The following is a 27,030-nucleotide window of genomic DNA, read 5'->3' as shown; positions in this document are numbered from 1 at the left end:
TAATGGAGAAAGTTTAAAAGCATCTTACTTGAGAACAGGCACCAACCGCCAACAGTTCTAATCAAATTGTACTAGAGGTGCTATACTGGAAGTGCACTACGAAAAGAAAAGTAAATAAATGACAACTAGATCAGCAAAGAGATGGCTAAACTGTTGCTATATGCAGATGATATGATAGTGTACACCAAAAAACAAAGAGACAAACAAAAAACATCTAGAACTCAAAAAAAAAAAAAAAACCCTGTTAGAGCTAGAGAGCCAAGTTAGTAGGGTGGCAGGATATAAGACCAATATCCAAAAATTAGTGGATTCTGCTACAATAAAAAAAAGATCACTTTAAGAAGGAAACCAAGAAAGCAAAGCTGTTGTTGTGGTTGTTGATGTTGTTGTTATGTGCTGTCAGGTTGCCTGTGATTCATAGTGACTCTATGCACAATAGTTCTGAAGCTTGCCCTGTTCTGAACCAGTCTCACTCACTCTGATATACCTATCCTCATTGCCTTAGGTACTGTATCAATCCATCTCCTCAAGGGTCACCCTCTCCTACACTGTCCCTCCACCATTTTGAGCATTATGTGCTTCTCTAAGGATCAGTCCCTCCTAGCCACATGCCCGAAGTATGTGAGACAGCATCAAAATCCTAGTTTTCAAGGAGAAACTGTATTTAACCTTCTCCAAGACAGACATATTTGTTTTCTTGGCAGTCCATGACCTGTTCAACTCTCTTTTCCAGCACCACAACTCAAGGGCATCAATTCTTTTTCTGTCATTCTTAGTCATTATCCATCATGCATAACAAGTAATTGCAAACACCATAGACTGGATAAGGCACACCTTAGTCTCTAGGCTGACTTTGTTGCTTCTCAAAACTCTGGAAAGGTCCCTTACAGCAGATTTACCTAATGCAATTAATCATTTAATTTCCTGACTGCTGGCGCTAAGAGTGTTGATTGATGAGTTGAGCACGTTGTAACTGTCAACAACCACAACCTATTCTCTATCCATCACGGTGATGCCAATTGGCCCTGTAGTGAGAATCTTTGTCTTCTTTGTGGTGTGCTTCAATCCATATTGAAGACTACAGTCCTTAACTTTCTGTAGGAAATGCTTCGGGTTCTCCTCAGTTTCAGCAAGCAAGGTTATGCCACCTGCATAACGCAGGTTGTTGATGAGTCTTCCTCCAATCCTGATGCCACATTCCTCCTCATAAAACCCAACCTCTCGAATGATCTGTTCTGCACATCACTTGAAAAGGTGTGGAGACAGAACTCATCCCTGATGCACTCCCTTCATGATTTTGAACCATGCAGTGTTTCCCTGATCTATTCTGAGGAATGCTTCCTGGTACAAGTATAGGTGTCACATAAGCACAATGTTAATCCCAGTGTTCTGAGATCCTCGTTCTCCTCAAGGTTAACCACAATTTGTTGTGAAATACACAGTCAAATGCCTTTGTATAGTCAATGAAACGTAGATAGATGTCACTCTGGTACTCTTTGTTTTCTGCCAAGATCCATCTGAAATTGGTGATAATGTCACTACTGCCATGGCCTCTTTTTTTTTTTTTACAATGTTGTTGTTGTTTGCCGTCCAGTCAAGCACAACTCATAGAGATCATATTAACAAAGATCTGAAGCCTTTCTATAAATATCACCATCTCTCAAAGTTTATAGTGTTTCCATAGGCATGTTGTTTAGCAAGTAGATGCCACTCCTGCTTCCAGATGACCAAGCACAAATTAAGATACTTGGGAGTGAACCTAACTAGAGACACAAAAGACCTGTTCAAAGAAAACTACAGCACATTTCTGTGAAACACAATAAAAGACTTAAAGAAATGGAAAATGTTCCCTCTTCATGGAGAAGACGACTCGATGCTGTGAAAATTACAATCCTATCAAAAGAATTCTGTATGTTAAATCCAATCCCAATCCAGATACCAAATTGATTTTTCAAGGAGATCAAAAAGGACATCTTCAAGTTTAATGAAGAGGAAAGAGACCCTGAATAAGCAAAACACTTCTGAAAAACAAAACAAAAAAACCCAAAAAGTTAAGTGGGGGGAATAGTACTAACTGACCTCAAAACCTACTACACAGAGGAAGTAACCAGAACAGCATAGTACTGATAAAGGACAGGTGCATAGACCAATGAAACAGAATTGAGGACCTGGAAGTGGACCCAGCTATCTAAGGCCAACTGATATTTGACAAGGAAATAAGACCTACCACATAGGGAAATTGCAACTTCTTCAACAAATGTTGCTGATAAAACTGGACTGTTACCTGCAGAAAGCTGAAACAGAATCCACATATCACACCCTATATAAAAATTAACTCAAAATGGATCAGAGACCTAAGATTAAAGCCCCAAACCATAACGTTCATAAGAGACAAACTAGAACCAAGCTTAGAAGGCCTGTTTTTGTTGTTGTTTTGTGCCATTGAATCACCTGTGACCCATAGTGACCTTATGTGAAGCAGCTCTGATGCTTGCCCTGTCCTGAGTTAGTTCAACAATTCCAACACACATAATCCCATTTTCCCACTTACTATATCAATCCATCTCATCTGGGGTCATCTTCTCCTGCACTGTCCCTCCACCCTTCCCAGCACTATGTCTTCTTCAAGGATCGGTCGGTCTCTCCTGGCCATATGCCCAAGTATGTGGGACAGAGCTTCAAAATCCTACCTTCCAAGGAGAAACTTGGTTTCATCCTCTCCAAGACAGACTTATGATACGGTTTAAAGAGACTACCAAATATAGTCATAAATACTCTATTTGGAGAGGATAAGACTGATGGATTAGGCTTTCTAAAGATTAAATCTCTGTCTTCATCAAAAATTTTCCCAAGAGAGTGAAAAGAGAACCTATCTACGGCGAACAAAAATTTGGCAATAGCATCTCAGACAAGGGCCTTGTAACACAAGTTTACAGAATACTCCTGGGTCTCCAGAATAAAAAGACTAATAACCTAGTTATAAAATGGGCAAAATACGTGGACAGACTTTTCACAGTGGAAGACATTCAGGTGGCCAACAGACACATGAATAAATCACAAGTAATAAGAGAGATTCAAATCAAAACCACAAGATATCATCTCACCCCAGCAGCAGTGACAGAGTTTAGTAGGGCAGTGAGCAATAAATGTTAGAGAGGATGTGGAGAGGTGGAAACTCTCAAATATAATTATTGGGATTGTAAAATTGTATAATCACTCTGGAAGACAGTTTGGCATTGCCTCAAAAAGTTGAAAATAAAAAATCCATATGACCACTACATAATCCCACTACTTGAAATATATCCCAAGGAAATTAGAACTGAGAAACAAATGGAGAAACAAATGTTCATAGCAGCATTATCATCACTGCAAGGAATATGGAAACAGTCCTAATATCCAACCACAACTGAATGGGTTGAGAAATTGTGGTTCATTCGCACAGTGGAATACTACACAGCACTCAGGAGCAATGGTTTTGAAAAATACTAAGTAACTAGGGAGATACTGAAGAGCATTATGCTGAGTGAACTAACCCAGTCTCATAAGGACATATACTGCATAAGATCATTAGGATAGTTAGCTAAACATCTATGGAAGCTCAAGGGGGGAAGGGGTGGAAGCAGAAAGAAGAGAATGGGTAGGCACAAAACCACAGAGTGGCACAATTTGGTCAGTGGAGGAGTTGGGGAAAGAAATGGGAAGGATCTTGATGAAAAGACAGGGTAATTATGGAAAAGGCCCAATGGTGATTAATTTTATAAAACAATGTATGAGAATGATTGTATGAAACATATTGTGGAAGAAGAGTAGTGTGAAACACAGTGTATAGAACTTTTTAAGCAAACCAAATTAAAAATTTAAAAAAAAACAAAAAACCACCCAAAACTCTATGGAAAGGTGTATCAAATAGAAAGTATGTGTGTATGTGTATGTAATTTTTTCTTAATAATTAGTTGAATATAAAATTTGTATGCTGAATCAAAAACCTGAAATTTAGCTATATGTCTGAAGCAGACGAACTTTCTTATCCTTTAGTAGCTTAGACATTTGCAAAGGCAATTGTTCTGCGCTATCATTAGATTCTAGGCCACTGTGGGATTTCTTAAAAGTACTCTTAGTTTCATTAGATTTCTCACCTGGCATTTCTGGGACACAGGGAAAGAACACCTCTTCCAAACTATAAATTGGTTTAAAATCTGTGACTTCTCATGAAAAATTCTAATAACTAGAGGAGACTAGGAGACTGTAACAAGACTATAATTAATAGTTATCTCTATTATAAAATAGAGCTTACTATTTTTTTGTATTGACCTCTCAATTTAGGTGGCACTCTGAGTGAAGCAATTCTGTAGCTCTTTTAACAACTATTCACCCAGTAAGAGTAGGGGGCTCCCCTCTGCTTTCAACTAACAATGATTCAATAATAAAATTCCAACTCACAGGAGACAGACGGCTCATTAACCAGAGATTTTAGTTTTAGTTTGCCCAGTTAGCTGGTATATTTGAAAGAAAGAAATAAAAAAAAAATCTTAACAGAAAGTAAGAAAGAATTAAGAAGCTAAGAAGACATGAAATAATTTAAAGATAGGTTAAAAATATCCAGTCTAATAATATCCTCTTCTAAAACTGTTTATGATAAAAAGAGGATTAGATAACTCATTCCAATTTGATTAAATTAAATCTCAAGCCTTTTTTCTGCACACAGTCCCAAGAGCATCAATACTCTAAAGACAAAAAAGCCCTTGGGAAAAGGAATTTTCCTGGCAGTGAGCCACTGGGGCTCTCATGAACTGTTAACCCTGCTAATGAACCAATTCAAAAAACTTATTAATAATGGCATGGAGAGACATATTTGCTGTTGATTGTTGAGATAGTGGTAGATTTATTGCCAGCTTGCCAGGAGGGCGGGTTTGGCCTAGCAATGGTGTAATTAAAAGCAAATTGAATACAGGGACAAAGAATCAATAATGTAACAGGGCAAATTTAGTTTGCAAAACACAAATATAAATTAAATGGCTTGAACACAGTTGTTAACTGGTCATTACTGTCTGCCTGCTGGCCAAGTGAAACACACACACACACTCCATTTTGTGAAGTTGGCTGCATCAGATTGGGTAGGGTATTAGCCTTCCTTCTGCCCATGCACCATCAGGGATACCTTGTTCAGGAGTGCATTAAAAATACACAAGCTGTTCCATGGGGGAAAGATGAACAATCTCCTCCCATGCAATTTACTGCCTCTGAAAATCCACTGGAAGGTCATCTATGGGTTGGTTGCAAGCTGATGGTCCATGACAACAACAGCAACAAAGGGAAGTGGCTGTGTCACACATTAAAATGAAGACTAATCATTCAGTTCCCCAGTTGTATGATCCACATTTGAAGTTTATGATATCTTCTTGTGGTTAGTGGCTACTGTATTGGATAGTACAAAATACAGAACATTACTGTAACTACAGAATGCTTTCTTAAACATTGTTAAGTTTAGGGCTCTATGGGTTTTAGATATCCAGAAATAAGAATAACATTGAAAAAAAGTAAACTGTATAAGAAATGGGGGAAAATTTAGGGTCAGTAAAGTACCATGAATTATTTGAAAGGACCAATTTGACTAGGTTGCATGTGAGATGTAAAATTGGAGAAAACTAAGAATGAAAAGTTATTTTAATTCTTGATTACTTAATACTAGGATTGTCTAAGAAGGTTGACCTTGACTTTATTGTCACTAGAATGATATGAATTATGAGTGTAAGAGTGACATGAAAGATGTGTGCAAGGATATGTAGACATCATTCTTAAAATCTACTGTAAGGGTTGGTTCAACAGTTAGGATGTGACTGTGCTAAATAAGTGGAATACCAGATTCCTCACTCTGATAGTAGTGGCTGTGGTGACAAAAATGAAAAAAAAAAAAAAAACCCAAAAACAAAAAAAAACAACTAGAGGCTAAATATTTTTATACAATGATGATCTTTTTATGCTTTCAAAAGACAAAAAACAGGTTTTGGTGTAAGAAAGAGAAATTGAACTTGGTTCAGATTAAAATAGTAGGAGATATCCCATTTGAAGATTGGAACTAGGGAAGACAAGAAGTGAAGATATTAATTTAGATGTTTACACAAAACTGATATTAACTTTATAAAGACGAGTACAATTACAAAATGAAAAATAAGAAAAATAAAATCCCAGAGGGGGATAAATTAGACTGAAATTTAGTTAAAGACAAGTAAATCTGAAAAAAAGACAAGGAAAGCATGTGTATGTGAGTTAGTAAACATATAAGTCTTGCCTGTTTATTAGAAATTATTCAAATTAAGAGGATATTCATTTAGAATGTATGCTCCATTTCTGACTAATGTGAGCTAAGATCATGGGCCTGACTTAGCTGAACTAGGAAAAGTCTTGCAGATTCTGTATACCTTGATTTCCTCATGCAAATAACTAGGCACTTGATTTACATCTTTTCAGATGTAATTGGCAAACAGGTTTGAAAAATAGCTATAAAATTATATAGGGACAATTTGTTAATATTACAAATAAAAATCTTCATTTTTTGTAGTCATTTTAGTTCATTTCACTTACTTTCCATAACTTTATTCTACATACAGAGAATTACTGTTAGGTATCACTGCATGAACAACTATAGCAACCTTACAAACCACATACTGAAATCTTAACCTATCTTGTACTATCTTCATAATATCTACATGTTCAAGGCCATTGCTGCAGTCACTTGATCAATACATCTCACTGAGGGTTTTCTTCTCCTTTGCTGACCTTCTGCTTACTCAAATATGATATCTTTTTACAAAGATTGGTGCCTCCTGACAACAATATTTTAAAGTATGCAAGATGAAGTTTCACCATCTGGCCTCCTGCAGTAACCTGTTGCACTATCAGCAAGGTAGTTTTGTTTTCCATTCGCAGTCTATGGAAACACTTCAATTCAAAGGCATCGATTTGTCTTTTTTGTTGTTATGTGTCAACAAGCCATCTGTGACTCGTAGAGGCTCTACACATGACAGCTTGGAAGCCTGCCCTGTCCTGAACCAGTCTCACTGATTCCAACACACCTACTCTCATTGCCCCAGTCACTGTATCAATCCATATCATCCAGGGTTTTCCTCTCCTGCACTGTCACTCCGAACTTCCATCCATCCTGCTCTAAGGATTTGTCCTTTCTCCTGGTCACATGCCCAAAGCACGTGAGACGGAGCTTCAAAATCCTAACCTACAAGAAGAAACTTACTTTCACCATCTCCAAGACAGAACTATTTGTTTTCTTGGCTGACCATCATATGTTCAAAACTCTTCTCCAGCAGCACAACTCAAAGGCATCATTTCTCTTCTTCTGCCATCCTTGGTCATTTCCGGTTGTCTGATGCATAGCAAGTAATTGTGAAGACCATGGACTAGATCAGACAGACCTTAGTTTCTTAGCTGCTACTCAGTACTCTGAAAATATCCCTGACAGCAGATTTACTTAATGCAATTCATCTTTTGATTTACTGAGTGCTCGTGCAAGACTGTTGATGTTGAAGCCAAGCAAGCAGTAACTGTTAACCTCAATCTCTTTTCCATCCATCATGGTGTTGCCAATTGGCCAATTGGCCAGTGGTAAGAATCTCTGTACTCTTGATGCTGAGCTTCAATCCATATTGAAGACTACAGTCCTTGACCTTCTGCAGCAAGCACATCAGGCCCACTAGATAGAAAACATCATGGATTGGATTATGTACATATTAGTCTTTAAACTGACAACCTTGTTCTTTAGCACTTGAAAGAAGTTCTTGACAGATGTGATTTCTTTAATATGGGATAATAGGTGAAATACAGGCAGTCTTCTTTTTATAGCAGACTTAAGCCTTGATTTTATTTAATTTATATTCAATTTATAGCCTTGAGTCATTTAATCAATTCCAACTAAACAGCAAAGAGTAGGATACTTTTCTAGATAGAGATTGAACCTACATTTTTAATAAAGTGTGGGATGGAAGTATAGATGCCATCATAGAAATTACCATTAATCCTGAGAAACAGTGTTAGTATGTGCATGTGTGTGCAGAAGTGTGTGTGTATATATGTACATGTGCATACATGCTCTTTGAATATTACCATCAATGTAGAATAGGAGAACTTCAGTATTGTACTCTTTATAAGGGAAGTTTAATTGTGTTTGGGCTGTATTGTCACCAACTAGTCATAGCATTATGGAATGCGCAAAATCTGTGGAATTAAGTGGAGGTGAACATAAATCATATTCTGGCTATATAAAATATCAAAATTGCAAACTTATTGATTAACACAATCTGATAAAAGAGATAGGACAGATGCACACAAAGCTAGGTATGGATTCCTTCCAAACTGAGGCAGGAGAAATATGTTGGAGTAAATGGATAATTACACGGGAAAGCAGTCTTATGAAGTATGACTGCTTAAATGCTCTCCTTGCTTTACTTCATTCCATCTATTCTGAAAAAAAAGAACTAATTCTAGATTTATGATAAAAAAGTTTTACATTGATTTATTTAAGTACATTTTCATTATATTTGCTACATTCAAGTTATATTTGCCTTCTGAGTTTATCCTATTTCTTAATTAAAGAAGGAATATTCATAAATAATACAGAGTACATAATATATAAAGCATTAGATATGGGTGAGAGAGGACAGAAATTGAATGTAGAACAAGTATTGGATAGAGATTATTTCTTTTTCCACTTTGATGGCTGAATGGATAGTTGGATGGTTCTAATCCACCAGCTGATCCATAAGAGAAAGATGGTCAATCTCCAGTGTTATTTACTCCCTCTGAAAACCTACAGAGGGTCAACTATGAGTTGGTTTTGACTCAATGACAATGAGTAGAGCAAAGTTCACAGCTAAATAATCTTCCTTCTAAATTTGTGTGAGCACTAGCTCAGATTTATCATTGAATAATAATATTAACAAGAAGACCCCAAGAACAAACTATTAACGAGAAAAAGAGTTAAGAATAAATCCTCTTTAAAAAAAAAAGTAAATTCAGTGGGTGAAGGGAGATGTGATTGTAGAAACCTCTTGACAAGAACTGTCCAGGATATTATGCTAAATATAGTAAAATAGATACTTTAATTGTCATGAATTCAACACATTTTATTTCAAAAGGAAGGGAAAGAAATTCACACGGATCCGAATACTAATTCTGCACTATGGACTCCCTTCCTATTTGATGCAACTTAGAATCTTTTTTAGATTCTTGATTCATTTCAAATAAAAAAATAAATATAATAGGAGGGGGGAAATAATAAATATAAAACAGCAACCAACAAACAGTAAGATTAAATTATGCATATAAAGACATAGTTGATTATGCTAAAGTATATTCTTAACCTTAAGAAAGAAACATTCCACAAGAGAGTATGCTAGAGGCAGAGATAAGTCTGAGAAATGAGTTATCCAATGGCTGCTCCTGTGGTTTCCCACACTTCTACCTACCTCTGCGAAGAATAAGGGCAATTAGCATTTAAAATAGAAGCAGAATAAATTTAATTTCTTTCAGATGGACTGTCTGCTTTTCTTTAGGCACACAATTACACACATTAATTTAAATGGCTGTGATATTTGAGAGGCAGTGTAGGGAATAGTAGAGGGGAGGGGAAGAGGCTAGTTACTAAGTAAGAGTTGGAAATAGGTTAAGTCCCTGGGGAAAACCTGGCCTGTGGCTCTGTCTTTCTTACCTACTTCTCCATCTAGGTATCCAAACTTCATGGTGCCTCGCTGTCTGGCCAACATCATCCCAACAAGGGTCTCCTTAGCACCTTTTCTTCTCCATGTTGCTGCTGTTGTCTGATGCCCTGGGGTCTGCCCCTGCTCATAACAGACCCATGTGATGGACTGAATAGCACTGTCATGGTTTTCTAAAGTGCAGTCTTTAAAGAAACAGATCACCCAGTTGGCCATTCTCCTATAGAGCTGCTGGGTAGGTGCTAATTATCAGCCTCTCAGCTAGCAGGAGAAGGCTAAGCCATTGCACCACTTGGACTCCTGTCTGGTGAGGAAAACAGAAAATGGGATAAAGATATCCTGACATAATGGATGGTGTGCACATAAAGGGCCCTAGCAGTACATTTGATAAACATTAGGCTGATAACCAAAATAGTGGCATTATGAGCCTACTATTGGCTTTTGTGTGACATGTGATAGTTGTATTTAGGGTAAGTTTACAACCTTGAGGGATGGATAGAGTTTTTCAAATATGATTCTCAGCTGCATACAGGCCAATAGAATTTCTAAGCTTGTAAAGAATTATGCTATTTTACCCTGGAGTCTGTTGAAAGAGACTGGTTAGTAGAGTCTCATTTCCCACAGGAGAGTCCTTAATTGTGTGGAGCCCCAGTGAGCCTTTGAGTATATAAACTATGAATCTTATCTCAAAAATCTTTACGTCAGAATATCCACTCAGTCTTGTCAAGTCAGTGTAAACTAATAGTTACCTTCCATCACATTTCTGAGGTGAAATTATAAATCTTCTAGGAGGGTAGAGACTGACCATTTTTTCTTCTCTATCTCTTTCTGTGTATATATACATATACGCATGTAAATATATGCTTGCGGCAAAGGTCAGGGACTGTGTTTTTCAATATGGATTGAAGCTCAACCTCAAGAAGAGAAAGATTCTCACCACTTGGCCTCCTGGAAGCACCATGCTAGATGGAGAAAAGATTGCAATTATTAACAGTTACAGCATGCTCAGCTCCACAGTCAACACTTAACATCAGCAGTCAGGCAATCAAAAGACAAATTGAACTGGGAATATACACTGTTCTGTAACTCTCCAGAGTACTGAAAAGCAACAATGTCAGTCTAGATACTAAGGTGCACCTAATCCAGGTAAAGGGCTTTGCAATTACTTGCTATGCATCAGAGAACTGGACAATGGCTAAAGATTACAGAAGAAGAATTGATGCCTTCAAACTGAGGTGCTGGATAAGAGTTTTGAACATACCATAGAGGACCAAGAAAACAAATAGTTCTGTTGTTAAGAAGGTGAAAACAAGTTTCTCCTGGTAGACTAGGATTTTGAACCTCTGTCTCACGTACTTTGGGCACTTGGTCAGGAGAGACCATTTCTTGGAGAAAGACATCATGCTCTGAAAGGGTGGAGGAACAATGCAGGAGAGGAAGATCCCAGATGAGATGGATTGATACAGTCACTGGAGTAATGAAGATTCCTGTGTCAGAATTGAGACTGGCTCAGGACAGGGAAGGGTTCAGAGCTGCAGTACATAGGGTCTCTATAGGTCACAGATGACCCAACAGCTCATAACAATAGCAAAAGATCAGAACCCTGTTCTAGAACGTGTGTGTGTGTGTGTGTGTGTGTGTGTGTGTGTGTGTGTGTTATTGTTGATGTTATGTTGTTATGTGCCATCGAGTTGCCTGCGACTCATAGCAAACTTATGTAAGACAACCCTAAACCCTGCTCTATCCTGTCTCTGACACACCTACCACCATTATCCCAGTGACTGAATCAATCCACCTCATTGAGAGTCTTCCTCTCCTGCATATCCACTCTCCCAAGCATAATGTCCCTCTTCAAGGACTGGTCTGTCCTTGCCACATGTCCAAAATATGCCAGACAAAGCTTTAGAATCCTTGCCTCGAAGGAGCAGCCAGGTTTAACCATCTCCAGGTTGAACCTGTTCGTTTTCTTAGCAGTCCATGGTATATTCAATAATTTTCTCCAGCACCACAGCTCAAAAAGCATCAATTCTCCTTGTATTATCACGAGTCATGTCCAGCCCTCTGATGTATAGAAAGTAAAGGTAAAGACCATGCTCTGTATCAAGCACCCCTTAGTCTCCAGAGTGACACCATTATTCTTCAGCACTCTGGAAAGGTCCCTAACAGCAGAATTTCCCATCACAATATGTCTTTTAATCTCCTGGCTGCTGGGCCAAGAGTGTTGACTATGGAGCAAAGCAATCTAAAGCTGTGAACAGCCTCAATCTCTTCACCATCCATTCTAATGCTGACAATTGGCCTGGTGCTGCGAATCTTTGTCTTCTTGATATTGAGCCTCAATCCATACTGAAAGCTGCAGTCCTTTACCTTCTACAGCAAGCACTTCAGTTCCTCTTCAGTTTCAGCAAGCAGCATTGTGTCATCTGCATAATGCAGATTGTTGATGAATCTTCCATCAATCCTGATGCCACACTTCTCAAAGAGTCCAGCCTCCTGTAAAAACTGTTCTGTATTTAGGTTGAAAAGGTATAGAGATAGGACACATCCCTGGCATACACCCTTACCAATATTAAACCAGGAAGTGTTTCCTTGCTCTGTTCTGATGACTGCCTCCTGGTCCAAGTATAGGTTTCGCATTAGCATGATCAAATGTTCTGGGATACCCATTCTTCTCAGAGTCAGCCACAGTTTGTTATGACCCATACAGTCAAACACCTTTGCATAATCAATGAAACAATGATAGACATTCCTCTGATATTACCTGCTTTCAACCAAAATCCATCTAACATTAGCTACAATATCCCTTGTACCACGGCCCCTTCTAAACCCAGCCTGGCAGTTCTCTGCTGATGTGCTGTTTCAGTCATTTTTGGATAATCTTCAGTAGAATCTTGCTTACATGTGGTATCAATGATATTGCTTGATAATTTTCACACTCTGTAGGGTTACCTTTCTTTGGAATGGTAACAAATATAGATCTTTTCCAGTCAGCTGGCAAAAGGTTATCCTTCAGATTTCTTGGTGATGAGCACATCTAGGGCAGCATCTGTTAGCTGAAATATGTCAATTGATATACCATCTATCCTTGGGGCCTTATTTTTTGTCAATTCCTTCAAAGTAGCTTGCACTTCTTCTTTCATCACCATATGCTCTTGATCATATGTTGTTTCATGAAAGTCATCTGTGTCTTCCAATTCCTTTCAGTACAGTGACTCTGTATATTCTTTCCACCTTTTTTTAATACTTCCTGGATCTTTTAATATCTGTAAGTATAGCAACTTGTGGCTTGAATTTGTTCTTCAGTTCCTTGAGCTTAAAAAACGCTGAGTGAGTTCTGTCCTTTTGATTTTCTGACTCCAGCTCCTTGCACATTACATTGTAATATTTTACTTTGTCTTTCCACACTGCATTTTGAAATTTTCTATTCAGCTTTTTAATATTTTGAATTCTTCCCTCTGCTATGGTTTCGCTGCACTCTAGTACAATATGCAGAGTCTCTTCTGACATCCATTTTAGTCTCTACTGCGTTTTTAGCCTTTGTATATCATACACAGCATCATTGTTCTTCCCCTGAGGCTTATTTTCTTTCTTGAATTTTGTCCCCTCTATTTGCCGGTAGACTGCTATTTAAATATCGAGGATATAGCAGAGAAAATTAAAGAACATCAGTACTTTAGACATAAAAACCTTTCATTGTTGTCAGGTTAAAACAGACTCTTTCCTGGCTCTCCAGCAGGTTTTGGGAGGCTGTAAATCCCATTAGTGGAATTTGTCTTTCTCCTGTGGAGCTGCGGGTGGATTTGAACCATCATAGAGGCACTGCCTTTGAATTAACAGTGAGTGCAATTAATTCCCTATAGAGTAACCCACCAGGACTTTCTTAGCTATAATGATGCAATGATTTAGTGTATAAATTTTATTCAAAAAATGATTTTATGTGGAAAGTAGTGACATATACTAGGAAGACAAAATCTTAAAGCTGTAAGGCCATAGTTCAAGACTCAACTCTTCCATACACTAATGACTCAGATAGGTCTCTTTACTCCCATTGCTGTTGCTCATCTGTTTTGAAATTGAAAATAATAGTCACTAAACTACAACTTCACAGAGTTTTTTCTGCAGGTCAAAAACAACCAAAGTGGGGCTATCCCTTTGAAATACAAAACAGACGATAGATGCAAATTGTGCCTCTTACCTTATGACACTGAATGTTCTCTTGCTTGCTGGGAATCTTTCCCAATCAGTGCCTGCCCTCTTCAAGTCACCTAGATAGTGATTCCATCTCATCTACTGGAAGACGTATCACATTTAGCCATTCATATGACATATCAGTTGCTATTTCAATTTCTTCTTCCCTTCATTTAACAAATATTTGCTGAGCTGCCTTCTATGCCTCCAGAACTCAACTATGCACTGGGGAAAGATATAAATAAATTATAGCTCCTTCTGATCTATATGAATAGTTAAAATAAAGCCCAGTACTCTCAAACTAGTAAATCCATGCTGAAATTCAAACACACCCCTTCTTGTCTTAAGTTATATCTAGTCTCTAGTACTATACTGTCTGTGCAATGTTTGCATTTTCTGAGTCCAAATTCAACAAGTCTATGTTTTTATTGTTTTTCTGTGTGAAAACCAATTCCAACTCACCAATATTAGCAAAATTTAAACATATATATATATATATCTCCTTCTCTTTTCTCCTTCTCTTTGGAGGCATTAGTAATAATATTTTCAATTTCTTTTAAGCATTATGTCTTGGATTCATTCCAATTCCACTATTACTCCCATGTGATGCTCAGCACATCATGTCCATTCTCAGCACATGTGCTGGAATAAACTTGCACCTACATCTGTTTCCAGGTTCTTCCCACTCTAGCTTGTCAGCTATGGTACTGATGTTCCTACCTTGACTAATCTAAGCCCACAGCAACACCTCTTGTTGCTCTGAATCTCCTTAGCACCTCGGTACACAATGTTAAGCACGCTCTCACATGTGCCTTAAATTATATCTCCTAAGTGGCAAAGACACACCTCTAGTATCTGTGGTAATATCTTAATGAATATAACTTCTTTCCTCAAAGAGGAGGGCTCGAGAATTAATTTTATCTGAATTGTGGAAAAGACCATTTTATAAATCAGTAGAGGACAGGCTGTGAGGTATGAGACAAAGCATCTTTCAATCAACTGTGGGAACATAGATCCACAAAGTAAGGGACACCTTTGAGATTTCTTTTCCTTCTGTTAATGGCACCTTGTTGGCAGAAGTAATGAGATTCTAACGTCCTCAAATAGATAGAAGATAAATAAACATCTTTTTTTTTTCAAAATAAAAACGTTGCAGCTCAGGTTTGTTGGGTGTTTTTCTTTTCGTTTTTCCTCATTGCAAAATCAATATCCATCAGCAGTTTGAAATTAAAGGAAAGATTAGGCCTTAGTTTTACACATGCCTTATTTTATTCCAAAAGCTTTCTATGCAGTCAGATAAATCTTCTCTAAGAGGATTAAGAAACTTTCATTATCTTTATCTAACCTGAACTAACATTCACTCTGAAAAATTAATCTACAGACTGGACAAAAGCTGATAGATGCTGGGAAGAAGAAGGACTCTAGTGTTTCTTTCTAATTGAGCACTGGAGTCTCTGTTTCAACCAAGCCACCAAGGCAGAAGAGAATCTATCTCCAGAGCACCCCCTTTCCACTTCTCTATGAATATAAAGACCAATCTGGTCCAAGGTGTCACTTTTCATTATCTCCTGCTCTAGTCTTTTTGGTTCCACAGACTGTCACAGATGGACCTGAGCCACAAGATCCTCTTGACCTGGAGCATAGGGATTGTAAATAATTAATGTGCAGCACTCAAAGCTCCACTGCTTCACTTTTCCCCTCTCCAGACTCTGTCAGACTGAGAGCTAAGAGCCCCAAGGAGACCAGCTGTCCCCTCAGGCTCAGTACCCAGACTCTTTTTTGGCACAGAAGGACTATAACATGTTCATACAACCTTACTTCTGGAAAAGCAACTGTCCTATTCTAATTGAGTCTGTTTGTGCATAATTCTTTTTTTTTTTAATTTCAGTGCCATATTCCTGAATTCAAGTTCAACTGTTGTCAAGGCCATAAAGGTGGCAATGAAGTATCACTTTGCATTATAAGGTTGTTCAGCACATGTGGTAGGTGGGGAAGTAAGAACTCATGTCCTATTGTGTTTTATAACTGTAGCAACTACCAACAGACACCTCAGCTTATCTCAGAAGAGTGCTCTCTCCAAGTGTCTCTACCATCCTCCCAGGAGATGAAGCAGACTCTGACAGTTGTCCCTCTTACAGATGCCAGGCAGGCCTATAGCTCCAAAGTTGAGGTCATCATCAAGTCATACCCCAGGGTGGGATATACATGGAGAATAGAATACAGCAGAAATAAAACACCTGTCATAGGATAGCCTGGTTTAAGTATCTGAAAACGCATGGAGGCCAGAGTGATACTTTAATTCTGCACTGAGGGAAAGCTTCAAGCCACGTAAATGTACCAGGCACAGAAATTGCAGCTGACAAATCTCTTGCCTAGCACATGCCATTACAAATGGCCCACTTGTAGAGAGCAAAATCCCACATCTGTGAGCCTATGAGGAAGATAGCTGAATGCTAAGCTCACAAAGAGCTGCTTTAGACAAAAGATAGACTAGTTATCTCAAACTACACAAATAACTGAAGCATGAATAAACATTAATTCTTAACCAAAGTTTGTCCATGACATGTCAAAAAACAAACAAACAAAAAACCCACAAAAACCCAGTATGCTTTCATATGCCACAATTGGGTGAAGACAGTATGTGATGCAATGCTTAATTTCATAAATTAAAAGAAATTATTTGTACAATATAGGGCAAGTAGGATCTGGTAAAATACAACTAGTAAAGGAAGAATAGGCCCCACAATATCAGCACTGAGGATTTTAAGACCTAATCAACCTTCATCTTACAGGTTTTTTACATGACGAAGAGCTTGGATTAGTTCAAGTTGGACTTCCCTCCTTGTGTTCATGTGCTCAAAAATGCTTTCACCATGAACTATAAATTTTACTATTTAATAGCTGCTATATAAGGTTCTAACATTTTTCCAGCCCTTTTTCTACAAAGTGATATTTAAGATAGGTTGTATGTGACACTGTGCCTGGGTTATATTGATTCTGATCTTAAAAGAATACTAAAACACAATGGTAGGGTTTCTGTACCACTTCTATTTTTATCCTATAGATTTTTGTTCAATGTGTACCAAAACATGTCATTTGACATACGTATCCTATATTCCACTTAGAATTGAGAAAATACAGATATATGTCCAATGATGCTGCAAAGGACTGAGCTAAGCAGCACTGTTTATCAACTATGCCCCCCAAAAAATCACATGCCACATGATTTACCATCAATATTATGACAAATTTATTGTGAAATAAGTCTCTGAAAGATAATTAAAAGATAATAAGAGTGGAACATATCTATTCTTGAACATATCTTTCCCCAATACCAGACTGCTAGACTTAAGAATATACAACCGCTATTTGCCAAAATGATTTATTAACAGAAACAGAGGATCCAGTGTTAAAATTGAGACATTTTCTGAGTATATTCAGTGTATAGTTTAGTAGATAACTTCATATCATATGATATAAAATCCAGGAGATAACCTCAACTTTCTATTCAAAAGAGGAAATGATGTTTTGTGTCTTTCTGCATTAATAGTAGCATACAGATTGCCTCTATCTTATTCATGAAAGGAATTCCAAGCCCCAAATTCACAAATAACTTACCTTGCACTATTAGGTGGACTCTGGAAGTTTTGGGATGATTATCTGTCTGCACTGAACAGGTATATGGACCTTCATCGTACACATCCACATTTTGGATCATGATGCTATACTGAGTTGGTGTGTTGACCAGGATGATCACACGAGGGTCTATGGACCACTTGTCATTGCCAGCATAGAGAATTGTACTCCGGTTTAGCCAGGCCACCCGGGTGACACGATCATCTATGGTACACCTAAGAGTAAGGAAGTAAGAGAGAGGAGAAAGAGATTGAGCTATTGAGAGATGATAAATGTGGATGAACCTGCAGAAGAAATAAAATAACAGAAATCAGTGCTCAAAGGAGATACTTAGTCATTGAGCTTCCTAAATACAGGATAACTCTTGTTCTGAATCACACTAAAGAACTGATCATACAACATAATTTCTATTTGCTTGAAAAATGTATTACGTGAATATGTTGGCTATATATTTGCTTTGCATCCTATTTTCCCCCTAGGCTTACATAAAAATTAGTTTATATTTCATGAGCACATTTAGCACCTTGTGGGAGAAGTGGCTCAAGGGCACAGAGAAAAGAAATTGGATCAGTATTTCAAATAGGTCAGGGATAATTCACAGAGTAAATACTTAACTTCTAGTTAATGAAAAATGGGACATATTTACTTTGAGACTACGGTGATTCTGATAATCTTCCTGTGCCCTTAAATTACTTAAACCCATCAAACTATGATTTATATAATGAGTCAGCAAAAATTACTACAAAAGCAAAGTATGTGAAATCTCTGCCTATTGCCTAATTCTTTAGAAGGGAAAAGAATATTGTTGGCAAATTTTATTCATTCTTTCCTACCCTAATTAAGAGAAAAAACAAAGTCGTTCACATCATTATTATTATAAAGAGAAAGAACTAGTAACTTTCTTTCATCTCTTCTATTCTAAGCCTCAGGCTTATAAATACAAATACAAACTGCATTTGCTTTTTGGTAGGTATGACCTGCAGACTGAAGGAACCAAGGAAGCACAATGGTTAAACGTCTGAGTGCTAATCAAAGTCCAGTGGTTCAAAGTAAAAACATAATCCTAATACTCTGTTCTCTTGAAGATATTATCCTAGAAAACCTTATAGGGAAGATCTATTCCATCTTCTAAAGTTACAGTGAATCAGAATTTACTCCAAAGCAAATTACCACAAAAGCGTGCCCTGTAAGATAGCAATTCAGTGCATTGTAGTCTCACTGGAACTAATTCATAACTTCCCCACAAGTAAGTTTTCGGAGGTTGTATATTTCATGAGAGGAGATTATTTTTCTCACATGGAGCTCCTGGATTTAAACTACTTGGTTTTGGATTGGCAATGAAACTCGCTATCCACTAGACCGCCAGGGCTATTTTAGAAGCTAGAGGACCTGTTTATGCAGAAAGAAAATGTTAAAGATTCTTCTAAGTACCTAAATGATGTGGATGATAACTTAAAACAGAGATCTTCCTAAGGGCCTGCTTAAATTGAAGTGCATGGTTCAGGTGTCCTGAGTGTCCCTATCCATTACTCAAAGAAGGAAGCAGTTGAAATCTCAGTTGCTAGGAATGAACACATGAGAATTGTAAATATGGCTAATAATCTCATCTCCATTAACAAACTAACAAAGAGGTGATTGTTGCAAAATACTTTTAATTGACTCTGACTCATAGCAATGCTACAAACAACAGCTACACGTTTTGTTCTGTCCTGCAGCATCCTCCCAATCTCTGCCATGCTCAAGCTCATTGTTGCAATCACTGTGTAAGCATTTTCAGGAAGACCTTCCTCTTTAATCACCCTCTACTTTTCTTAGCATGATACTTTTTTTCCAAGGACTCGTGCCTCTTACAATCTGCCATAAATAAGTGAAATGAAGTTTTACCATCCTTGTCTCTAAAGAGTAACCTGATTCACTTCTTCTGGGGATGATTTTCTTGTTCATTTGGTAGTTCATATTATCTTCAATACTTCTTCCAACACCACTATTCAGAAAAATCTATTCTTCATTAATTTTCCTTATTTATTGTCTGACTTTCACATACATACAAAGCAATGGAAAATATCGAGGTTTACAACAGGCACACCTTAGTCTTCAAATGAACATCCTTATGTAACTTAAACAATTGAAAGAGGTAGGTCCTTGACAGCAAATTTTCCCAAAGTAGCATAAGGATATTCCTTGGAGAAGAGAGACATAGACCTAGTAATTCCAGATGAGATTAAAAAAAATCAATATCAGAACAAAAGGACAGGTTTATCTTTGTAGGATATAAAACTGATTCTACACTGTCTTCAAAGACCCTGAGGAGGCTCAGAACACATTTTGGTTGAGAGCCTTGAAGTATTGTAATATGAACAGAGAAAGTGACAGCTGTCATTAAAAGGGAAAATACATATCATAGATATTATCAAGAGGTAGGAATCTATGGAATACCAATTGACATATTTCAACTAACAGTTGCTTCCCTGGATGTGCTTGCCAAATTGTGCCAAGAAATCTGGAGAACAACTACTTGGTGAACTGACTGAAGAGATCCATATTTATTCTCATTCCAAAAAAATAAAAAAAGGTGACCCAACAAAGTATGGAAATTATTGAAAAATATCACTAATATCAAACACTAACACAATCCTACTGAGGATTATCTAAGAAAGACTAGAAAATACATTGATAGAGAACCTCCAGAAAAACAAGCTGGATTTAGAAAAGGCCATGCGATAGAGATATTGTTGCCAAAGTCAGATGGATATTGTCAGAAAACAAAGAGTAACAGAGGAATGTCTATCTGTGTTTCATTCACTATGCAAGACGTTTGACTGTGTAAATCACAAGAGATTGAGGCAGACCTTGAGAAGAATAAGAATCCCAGAACAATTGATTGTACGTATGCTAAACCTATACTTGGACCAGGAAGTAGTCCTCAGAATAGAATGAGCAAACACTGCATGTTTCAAAAATAAGAAAAGAAATGTGTCAGGGATGCATTTTGCCTCCATGTCTTTTCAATCTATATACAGAACCGATCATTCAGGAAGCCAGGCTTTATAAGGAGGAATTTAGCATCAGGATTGGAGGAAGAAACATGAACAGCGCATGTTATGTAGGTGACACAATCTTGCTTGCTAAAATTGAGGAAGATCTGAAATACTTGCTGCTGAAAGTCAAGGACTATGGTCTTCAATATGGATCGAAGCTCAACATCAAGAAGACAAAGATTCTCACCATTGAGATAATTGGCAGCACCATGACAGATGGAGAAGAGATTGAGGTTGTTAACAATTACAACTTGATAGGCTCCACAATCAACACTTCTAGCACCAGCAGTCAGTAAATCAAAAGACGAATTTCACTGGGAAAATCTGCTGTCAGGGACCTCTTCAGAGTATTGAGAAGCAGCGATGTCAGTTTAGAGACTAAGGTGTGCTTGAGCCAGGCCAAGGTCTTTGCAATTACTTGTTATGCATCAGAAAACTGGACAACGACTGAGCGTGTCAGAAGAAGAATTGACTTGTGGTGCTAGAAAAGAGTTTCCAATATTCCACTGACCACCAAGAAAACAAATAAGTCTGTCTCAGAAAAGATGAAACCAGGTTTCTCCTTGGAGGCTAGGATTTTGAAGTTCATCTCATATACTTTGGGCACGTGCCCAGAGGCCACCAGTCTTGGAGAAGGGCATCATGCTCAGAAGGGTGGAGGGACAGCACAAGAGAGAAAGACCTCAGAGGAAGATGTGATGGATTGATACAGTAACTGGGGCAATAGGGATAGGTGCGTGGGCAGGCATAGATCTGTTGCAAATAGAGTCTCTATGAGTCACAGGTGACTCAACATCATATAACAACAACAACAGACTGGACTGTGAGAGAAGAAATTAAATTATGTCCACCTCAACATTTTGTTATGCCATAAAAAAGAAAAAAATTATGGTGTTCCAGCTTCCACCATATATCTCTTTGCTAGACAATTTTCCTTGACCAAATCTCAGTTTTAATCCTAAAATAAAGCTGGCCCAGAAACTGCACACCACCAAAGTTCAAAGCTGGAAAGCCACGAATCAGCTCAAGAATTCACAGGCCATGGCACTTATGCCTGAGATGAAATAAACAACACTTCAGACACCAGTAAAACTGACACCAGCAATGAAAGAGTTTTTCTTTTTCTTAAAAAAAACCAAACCCTAACATATAAAAAACAAACAAACAACAAACAAACAACAACAACAAAAAACCAAACCAAACCTGACACCAGCAGAACGGGGATGCCTTTCTATAACAGACAAGGAGCAAAGGACAAATATAACCTTGGCAGGAGATAGCCATGTGTTACACCAGCTACTTTTGCTCCTGTATCACTGGAGCAATGCATGTGCTCAGCTATTGTAATTAGCCAATACCACATAGGCTTTCTTAGATCCTTAGTAGAAATACTTACGGTGGCAGACATCTTGGAAGAACTATGCATGTATCTAATTACCCAAAATACCAGGAGCTGGTCTGGAGTGAGATGAGCCATTTCCTCCGTTGTGACTTATCTCCTCAGAAACTCCTTAGAGGATCAGCTATAAAATGCCCAGAATCAAGGGCAATGAATTTTTAGGAGCTCTTTCAATCCCTTCAACAAGCTGGACTTCATGAAGAAGAACGGAACATCAGAATTGAAGGTAAACTCATCAACAGCCTGTTTCATACAGTTGATACAGCTTTGCTTGCTGAAGACAAGGAGGACTTTAAGTGTTTTCTCCAGAAGATTAACTAAAGCTTTCAAATTGAATTACATATAAATATTTTAAAAATATATGCTAAATTAATAAATAAGTTCCATTTTATTTAAAAGAAAAAATCTCTACCCTGAGCCAACAGGCAAAATACTGATAGATGCAGAAAACACTGATGTTATCAATAATTTCACCATGCTTGGATCCACAACCAATATCTTCGGCATCAGCAAGCAAGGAATAAAAAGAAATAATGCATTGGCAAAGTCTTCTGTCAAGGATTTTCTCCAAAGTGTTAAGAGAAATGATGTCAGTTTAAAGACAAAAGTACAACTGATAGAAGCCACGGTCTTTTCAATCACTCATCATACATTTACCAAGGACTTGGCAAAAAAAAAAGGGCCCAGGAACTGATGGATTGCCAACTGATATATTTCAATAAATAGATGCTGCCCTGGACGTACTCACCAAGTTGTGTTAAGACATCCAGAGGACAACTAACTGGTAGAGATTAATATTTATTCCCATTCCAAAAAAGATGACCCAAAAGAGTGTGGAAATTATCCAACAATATTGCTAATACCACACACATGCAAAATCCTACTGTCGATTGCCCAAAAACGACTAGAACAGTATATTGACAAAGATGTATCAGAAAGATAAGCAGGGTTTAGAAGTGGTTGTGGTACTAGAGCCATTATCACCAATGTCAGATGGATCTTGGCAGAAAGCAAAGATCATCAGAGGAGTGTCTATCTGTATTTCATTGGCTATGCAAAAAGCATTTGATTATGCTGATCATGGAAAATTGTGGCTAACATTGAGGAGAATGGGAATTCCAGAACACTTTATTATGCTCATGCAAAATCTATATTCTGACCAGGAAGCAATCCTCAGAACAGAGCAAGGAAACATCAATACAAAATCAGGAAAGGACTGCTTGAGGGATGTGTCCTGTCTCTATACTTTTTCAATATATATGCAGAAAAGATCATTTGGGAGACTGGGCTTTATGAAAAGGTATATGATATCAAGATTGGAGGAAGACTCATCAACAACCTGCATTGTGCAGACAAAACAGCTTTGCTTGCTGAAACTGAGGAGGACCTGACACACTTGCTGCAGAAGGTCAAGGAACCCAATCTTCAATACAGATTGAAGCTCAATATAAAGAAAATAAAGATTCTTACCATCAGGCTAATTGGCAGTTCCATGATAGATGGAGAAGAGATTGAGGTTGTTAATAATTACAACTTCCTTGATTACAGTCAATTCTCTTGGCACCAGAAGTCAGAAAATTAAAGGACAAATTGTACTGGGAAAATCTGTTGTCAGGGACCTCTGAGTACTGAGAAGCAACGATGCCAGTCTAGAGACTATGGTGTGCCTGATTGAGCCCATGGTCTTTGCAATTACTATCTATGCATCAGAGAGCTGGACAATTACTAAGTGTGACAGAAGAAGCATTTACGGTTTTGAGTTGTGATGGTAGAGAAAAGTCTTGAACATACCATGGATCCATTGGATAGGGTGAAACCAAGTTTCTCTTTGGAGGCTATGATTTTGAAGCTCTGTATCACACACTTTTGGCACATGGCCAAGAGGTACTGGTCCTTAGAAAAGGGCATCATTCTTAGAAGAGTAGAGGGACAACACAGGAAAGAATACCCAGGATTGATATAGTAACTAGGGCTATGGGAGTAGGTGTGTCAGAGTCAATGAGACTGACTCAGAATAAGGCCATCTTCAAAGCTGTTGTAAATAAGGCTGCTGTTAACTGCAGGTGACTAAATGACACATAACAACAACATCATGCATTTGAGAGTTGGAAAATTGATAAGAATGGCAGAAGAATTGATGCTTTTGAGTTATAGTTGAATCAAAAAAAGGGTACTGACTATTAAAGAAAGTGCAATCAGAGTGCTCCTTAGATGCCAAGATGATGAAACTTCATCTTACATACTTTTGTTAGGAAAAATTATTTTTTGGGAAAAGACATCTTGGTTGGAAAGGTAGAGGGTCAGCAAAAGAGAAGGAGGATCCTCAAGAAGATGCATTGACACATGGACTGTAGTAATGGCTAACATAGATCAGAGATGATGAGGATGGCATGGGATAGGAGTAAGATTCAGATCTGTTGTTCATAGGATCATTATGAGTCATAATTGACCTAACAGCACTTAACAACAACACAGTCCAATCTCTCCTTCTATGTTTTCTCTCATATATTTGTGCAAGAAACAAGGACCTTCTCCTGTGGAGCTCTGGTAGCTTATTGGGTAAGAAGTGACACTCTCAACCCAAAGACAGTTTGAGTCCTCCAGATACTCCTCAGAATTAAAATGAGCAGGTGCCTCCTGTGTGATTTACAGTCTCTGGAAACCTGCTAAAATACAACTGTGAGACTGTTTCATCTTGGTAACACACAAGAGCAACAATTTGGGGAGCCAGAGTGGGCAAGAAGTTGTGCTGCCAGTTACAAAAAAAGAAAAAAAAGCAGATGGTTTAAATCTACCAACTGATCCAAGGTAAAAATGTTGGCAATATCTTCTTCCCTTGTGATGTATGTTTTTGTTGTCATTATGTGCCATCTAGTCACCTGCAACTCATAGCAACCCTATGTACTACAACCCCAAACCCTGCTGTATACTGTGCCAATCTTATTGCCTCTGACACACCTACTCCCATTACCCCAGTCACTGAATCAATCCATCTCATCAAGGGTCTTCCTCTCATGTGTTGTCTCTTCACCCTCCCAAGCATGGTGTCCCTCTCCAAACACTGGTCCTTCCTTTGCAACATGTTCAAAGTATGTCAGAAGAAGTATGTCAAGGAGCAGCCTGATCTCATCTTCTCTAGGATGCACTTGTTCTTATAGCAGTCCATTTTAAAAAATGTGATAAAATATAATACAAAGATTAATAAAGACCAAAATGAAAACCTCATTGATTCTCATGGCCTTGAGGTAATTATTCCTGTAAGAAATTTAACTTTTTAACAGCCTATTGTAATTTACATAACTGAAACCTTGGTGAATATTTTTCTCTTTTGCATCTCAGTCATTTTCATCAGGGAGTTTTAAAGGCCTTGTCCATAGTGTGTTACTATGCTAATCTAAAGAAAACAAATTTCTGGTGGCTCAATTCCACCAGAAGCATTTTGAGAGATGCACCTACACTCTGTGATTTTAGAGTCTTGTAAACAAAAGGGAGGATAGTTATGGACTTGAGCTTCTTCACATTAACCAAGTTGCTATCCTACTCCCTAATCCTAACTAGAAAACTTAAATTAATAACTTTGTATGTATTCTTCTGATCTCCAGTACCATTTCTGTCACTAAGTTAACATTTTCCAACTACCCATCTTTCTTCTTTGTTTTCAACACTTGCATTCTAGTCACTGATTATAATGAATGCAATTTGATTGCACATTCAATCAATTTAGACTGCAAAAGATGGTACAAATGTTCAATTTCCTCCTTTTCGGTTTGTTGTTGTTGTTGTTGTTGTTATTTTTTGGTGGTGTATGCACTTGAATAATAGTTGTATTAACAGGTTACCCTTATATGGGTATGTATAGAATTTTACCACTCACATTCTACTTCAGGATAGATCTTGAAGTGGACTTTTCGACTATGAATGCAAAACCATTTTTCCTCAATTTTTCATTCCTGGCATAATATGATTGTCTGATTCAAAGTAGCCAATAGCAGCCCATTTCAGCTCACTAATGTCCAGAATGTTGACCTTTGTGCGTTCCAATTCATCTTTTACAACTTTCTATATGCCTAGATTCCAGTACTATATGTAATAGTACCCTTGTACTGTTCATAGGATTTTCAAATCATGGGGGGGAAAAGACGGGGCCTCAGGAATTGATTGGATACTAATTAACATGTTTCAACAATAAGATGCAGCCCTAAATGTGTCCACCAGTTTTTGCCAAAAATTTTGGAAGACAACTGTCTGTCTGGCAAATTGGCTGTTGAGGTCCATGTTTGTTCCCATTCTCCCCTAAAAAGAAAAGTGATCCAACAGAATGTGGAAATTTTCAAATAATAACAATATCACATGCAACCAAAATATTGCTGAAGATCACCCATAACAGCTGGAACAACAAAAAGAACTTCAAGAAATTCAAGCTTGATTTAGAAAAGGTCGTAACACCAGGGATATCATTGCTGTTATCAGATGCAACTTAACTGAAACCAGAGTACCAAAAGGATATCTTTTTGTGTTTTATTTACCATACAAAGACTTTTGATTATGTGGAAGAAGTACAATGAGCATGTTCTTTAGAGGCAAGAATGGTGATATTTCATCTAAGATACTTTGGACACATTGTCAGGAGAGGCCAATCCTTGGAAAAATACTTCATGCTTGGAAAAGTGGAGTGTGAGTGAAAGAAAAGAAGACCCTTAATCAGATGGATCAGCATAGTGACTTCATCCATGGGCTTGAATATATCAAGGCTGTTGAAAATGATACAAGACAGGGCAAGGTTCAGATCACTTGTTCATAGGATAACTATGAGTTGTGGTCTACTCAGTGGCACCTAACAACGACAACAGCCACAATCATCAGTTTATATGCTACATGAACACTTACATGAGGAACTCTAGTGGCACTGCTAACAAAACAGCTACCTGTTTTCTTCAATTCATCTCCTCTTTGAACACATCCACCACTTCATGGGAGAAAAATAGGTAGTATTTGTTTAATGACCAATGGCTAGAGGAACAGACAGGTGGAATTGAGTTGCACT

General features: G+C 37.8%; 1 protein-coding gene across 2 annotated transcripts in view; it reads right to left on the bottom strand.

Annotated features, from left to right (window-relative positions):
- OPCML (opioid binding protein/cell adhesion molecule-like) overlaps positions 1-27,030 on the bottom strand; it is a 1,241,366-nt gene that overhangs the window by 596,876 nt on the left and 617,460 nt on the right. For both annotated transcript variants that reach the window (XM_006892818.1, XM_006892819.1), the window contains exon 2: positions 17,532-17,764. In XM_006892818.1, the coding sequence (XP_006892880.1) occupies positions 17,532-17,764 (233 nt within the window). The remainder of the gene's footprint in view (positions 1-17,531; positions 17,765-27,030) is intronic.

The sequence above is a fragment of the Elephantulus edwardii genome, unplaced genomic scaffold, assembly GCF_000299155.1.
Source record: "Elephantulus edwardii isolate Elephantulus edwardi_28Jun2011 unplaced genomic scaffold, EleEdw1.0 scaffold00120, whole genome shotgun sequence".
Taxonomy (NCBI): domain Eukaryota; kingdom Metazoa; phylum Chordata; class Mammalia; order Macroscelidea; family Macroscelididae; genus Elephantulus; species Elephantulus edwardii.
The sequence above is the reverse complement of the archived record's forward strand: the minus strand, read 5'-3'. Positions and strand labels throughout refer to the sequence as shown.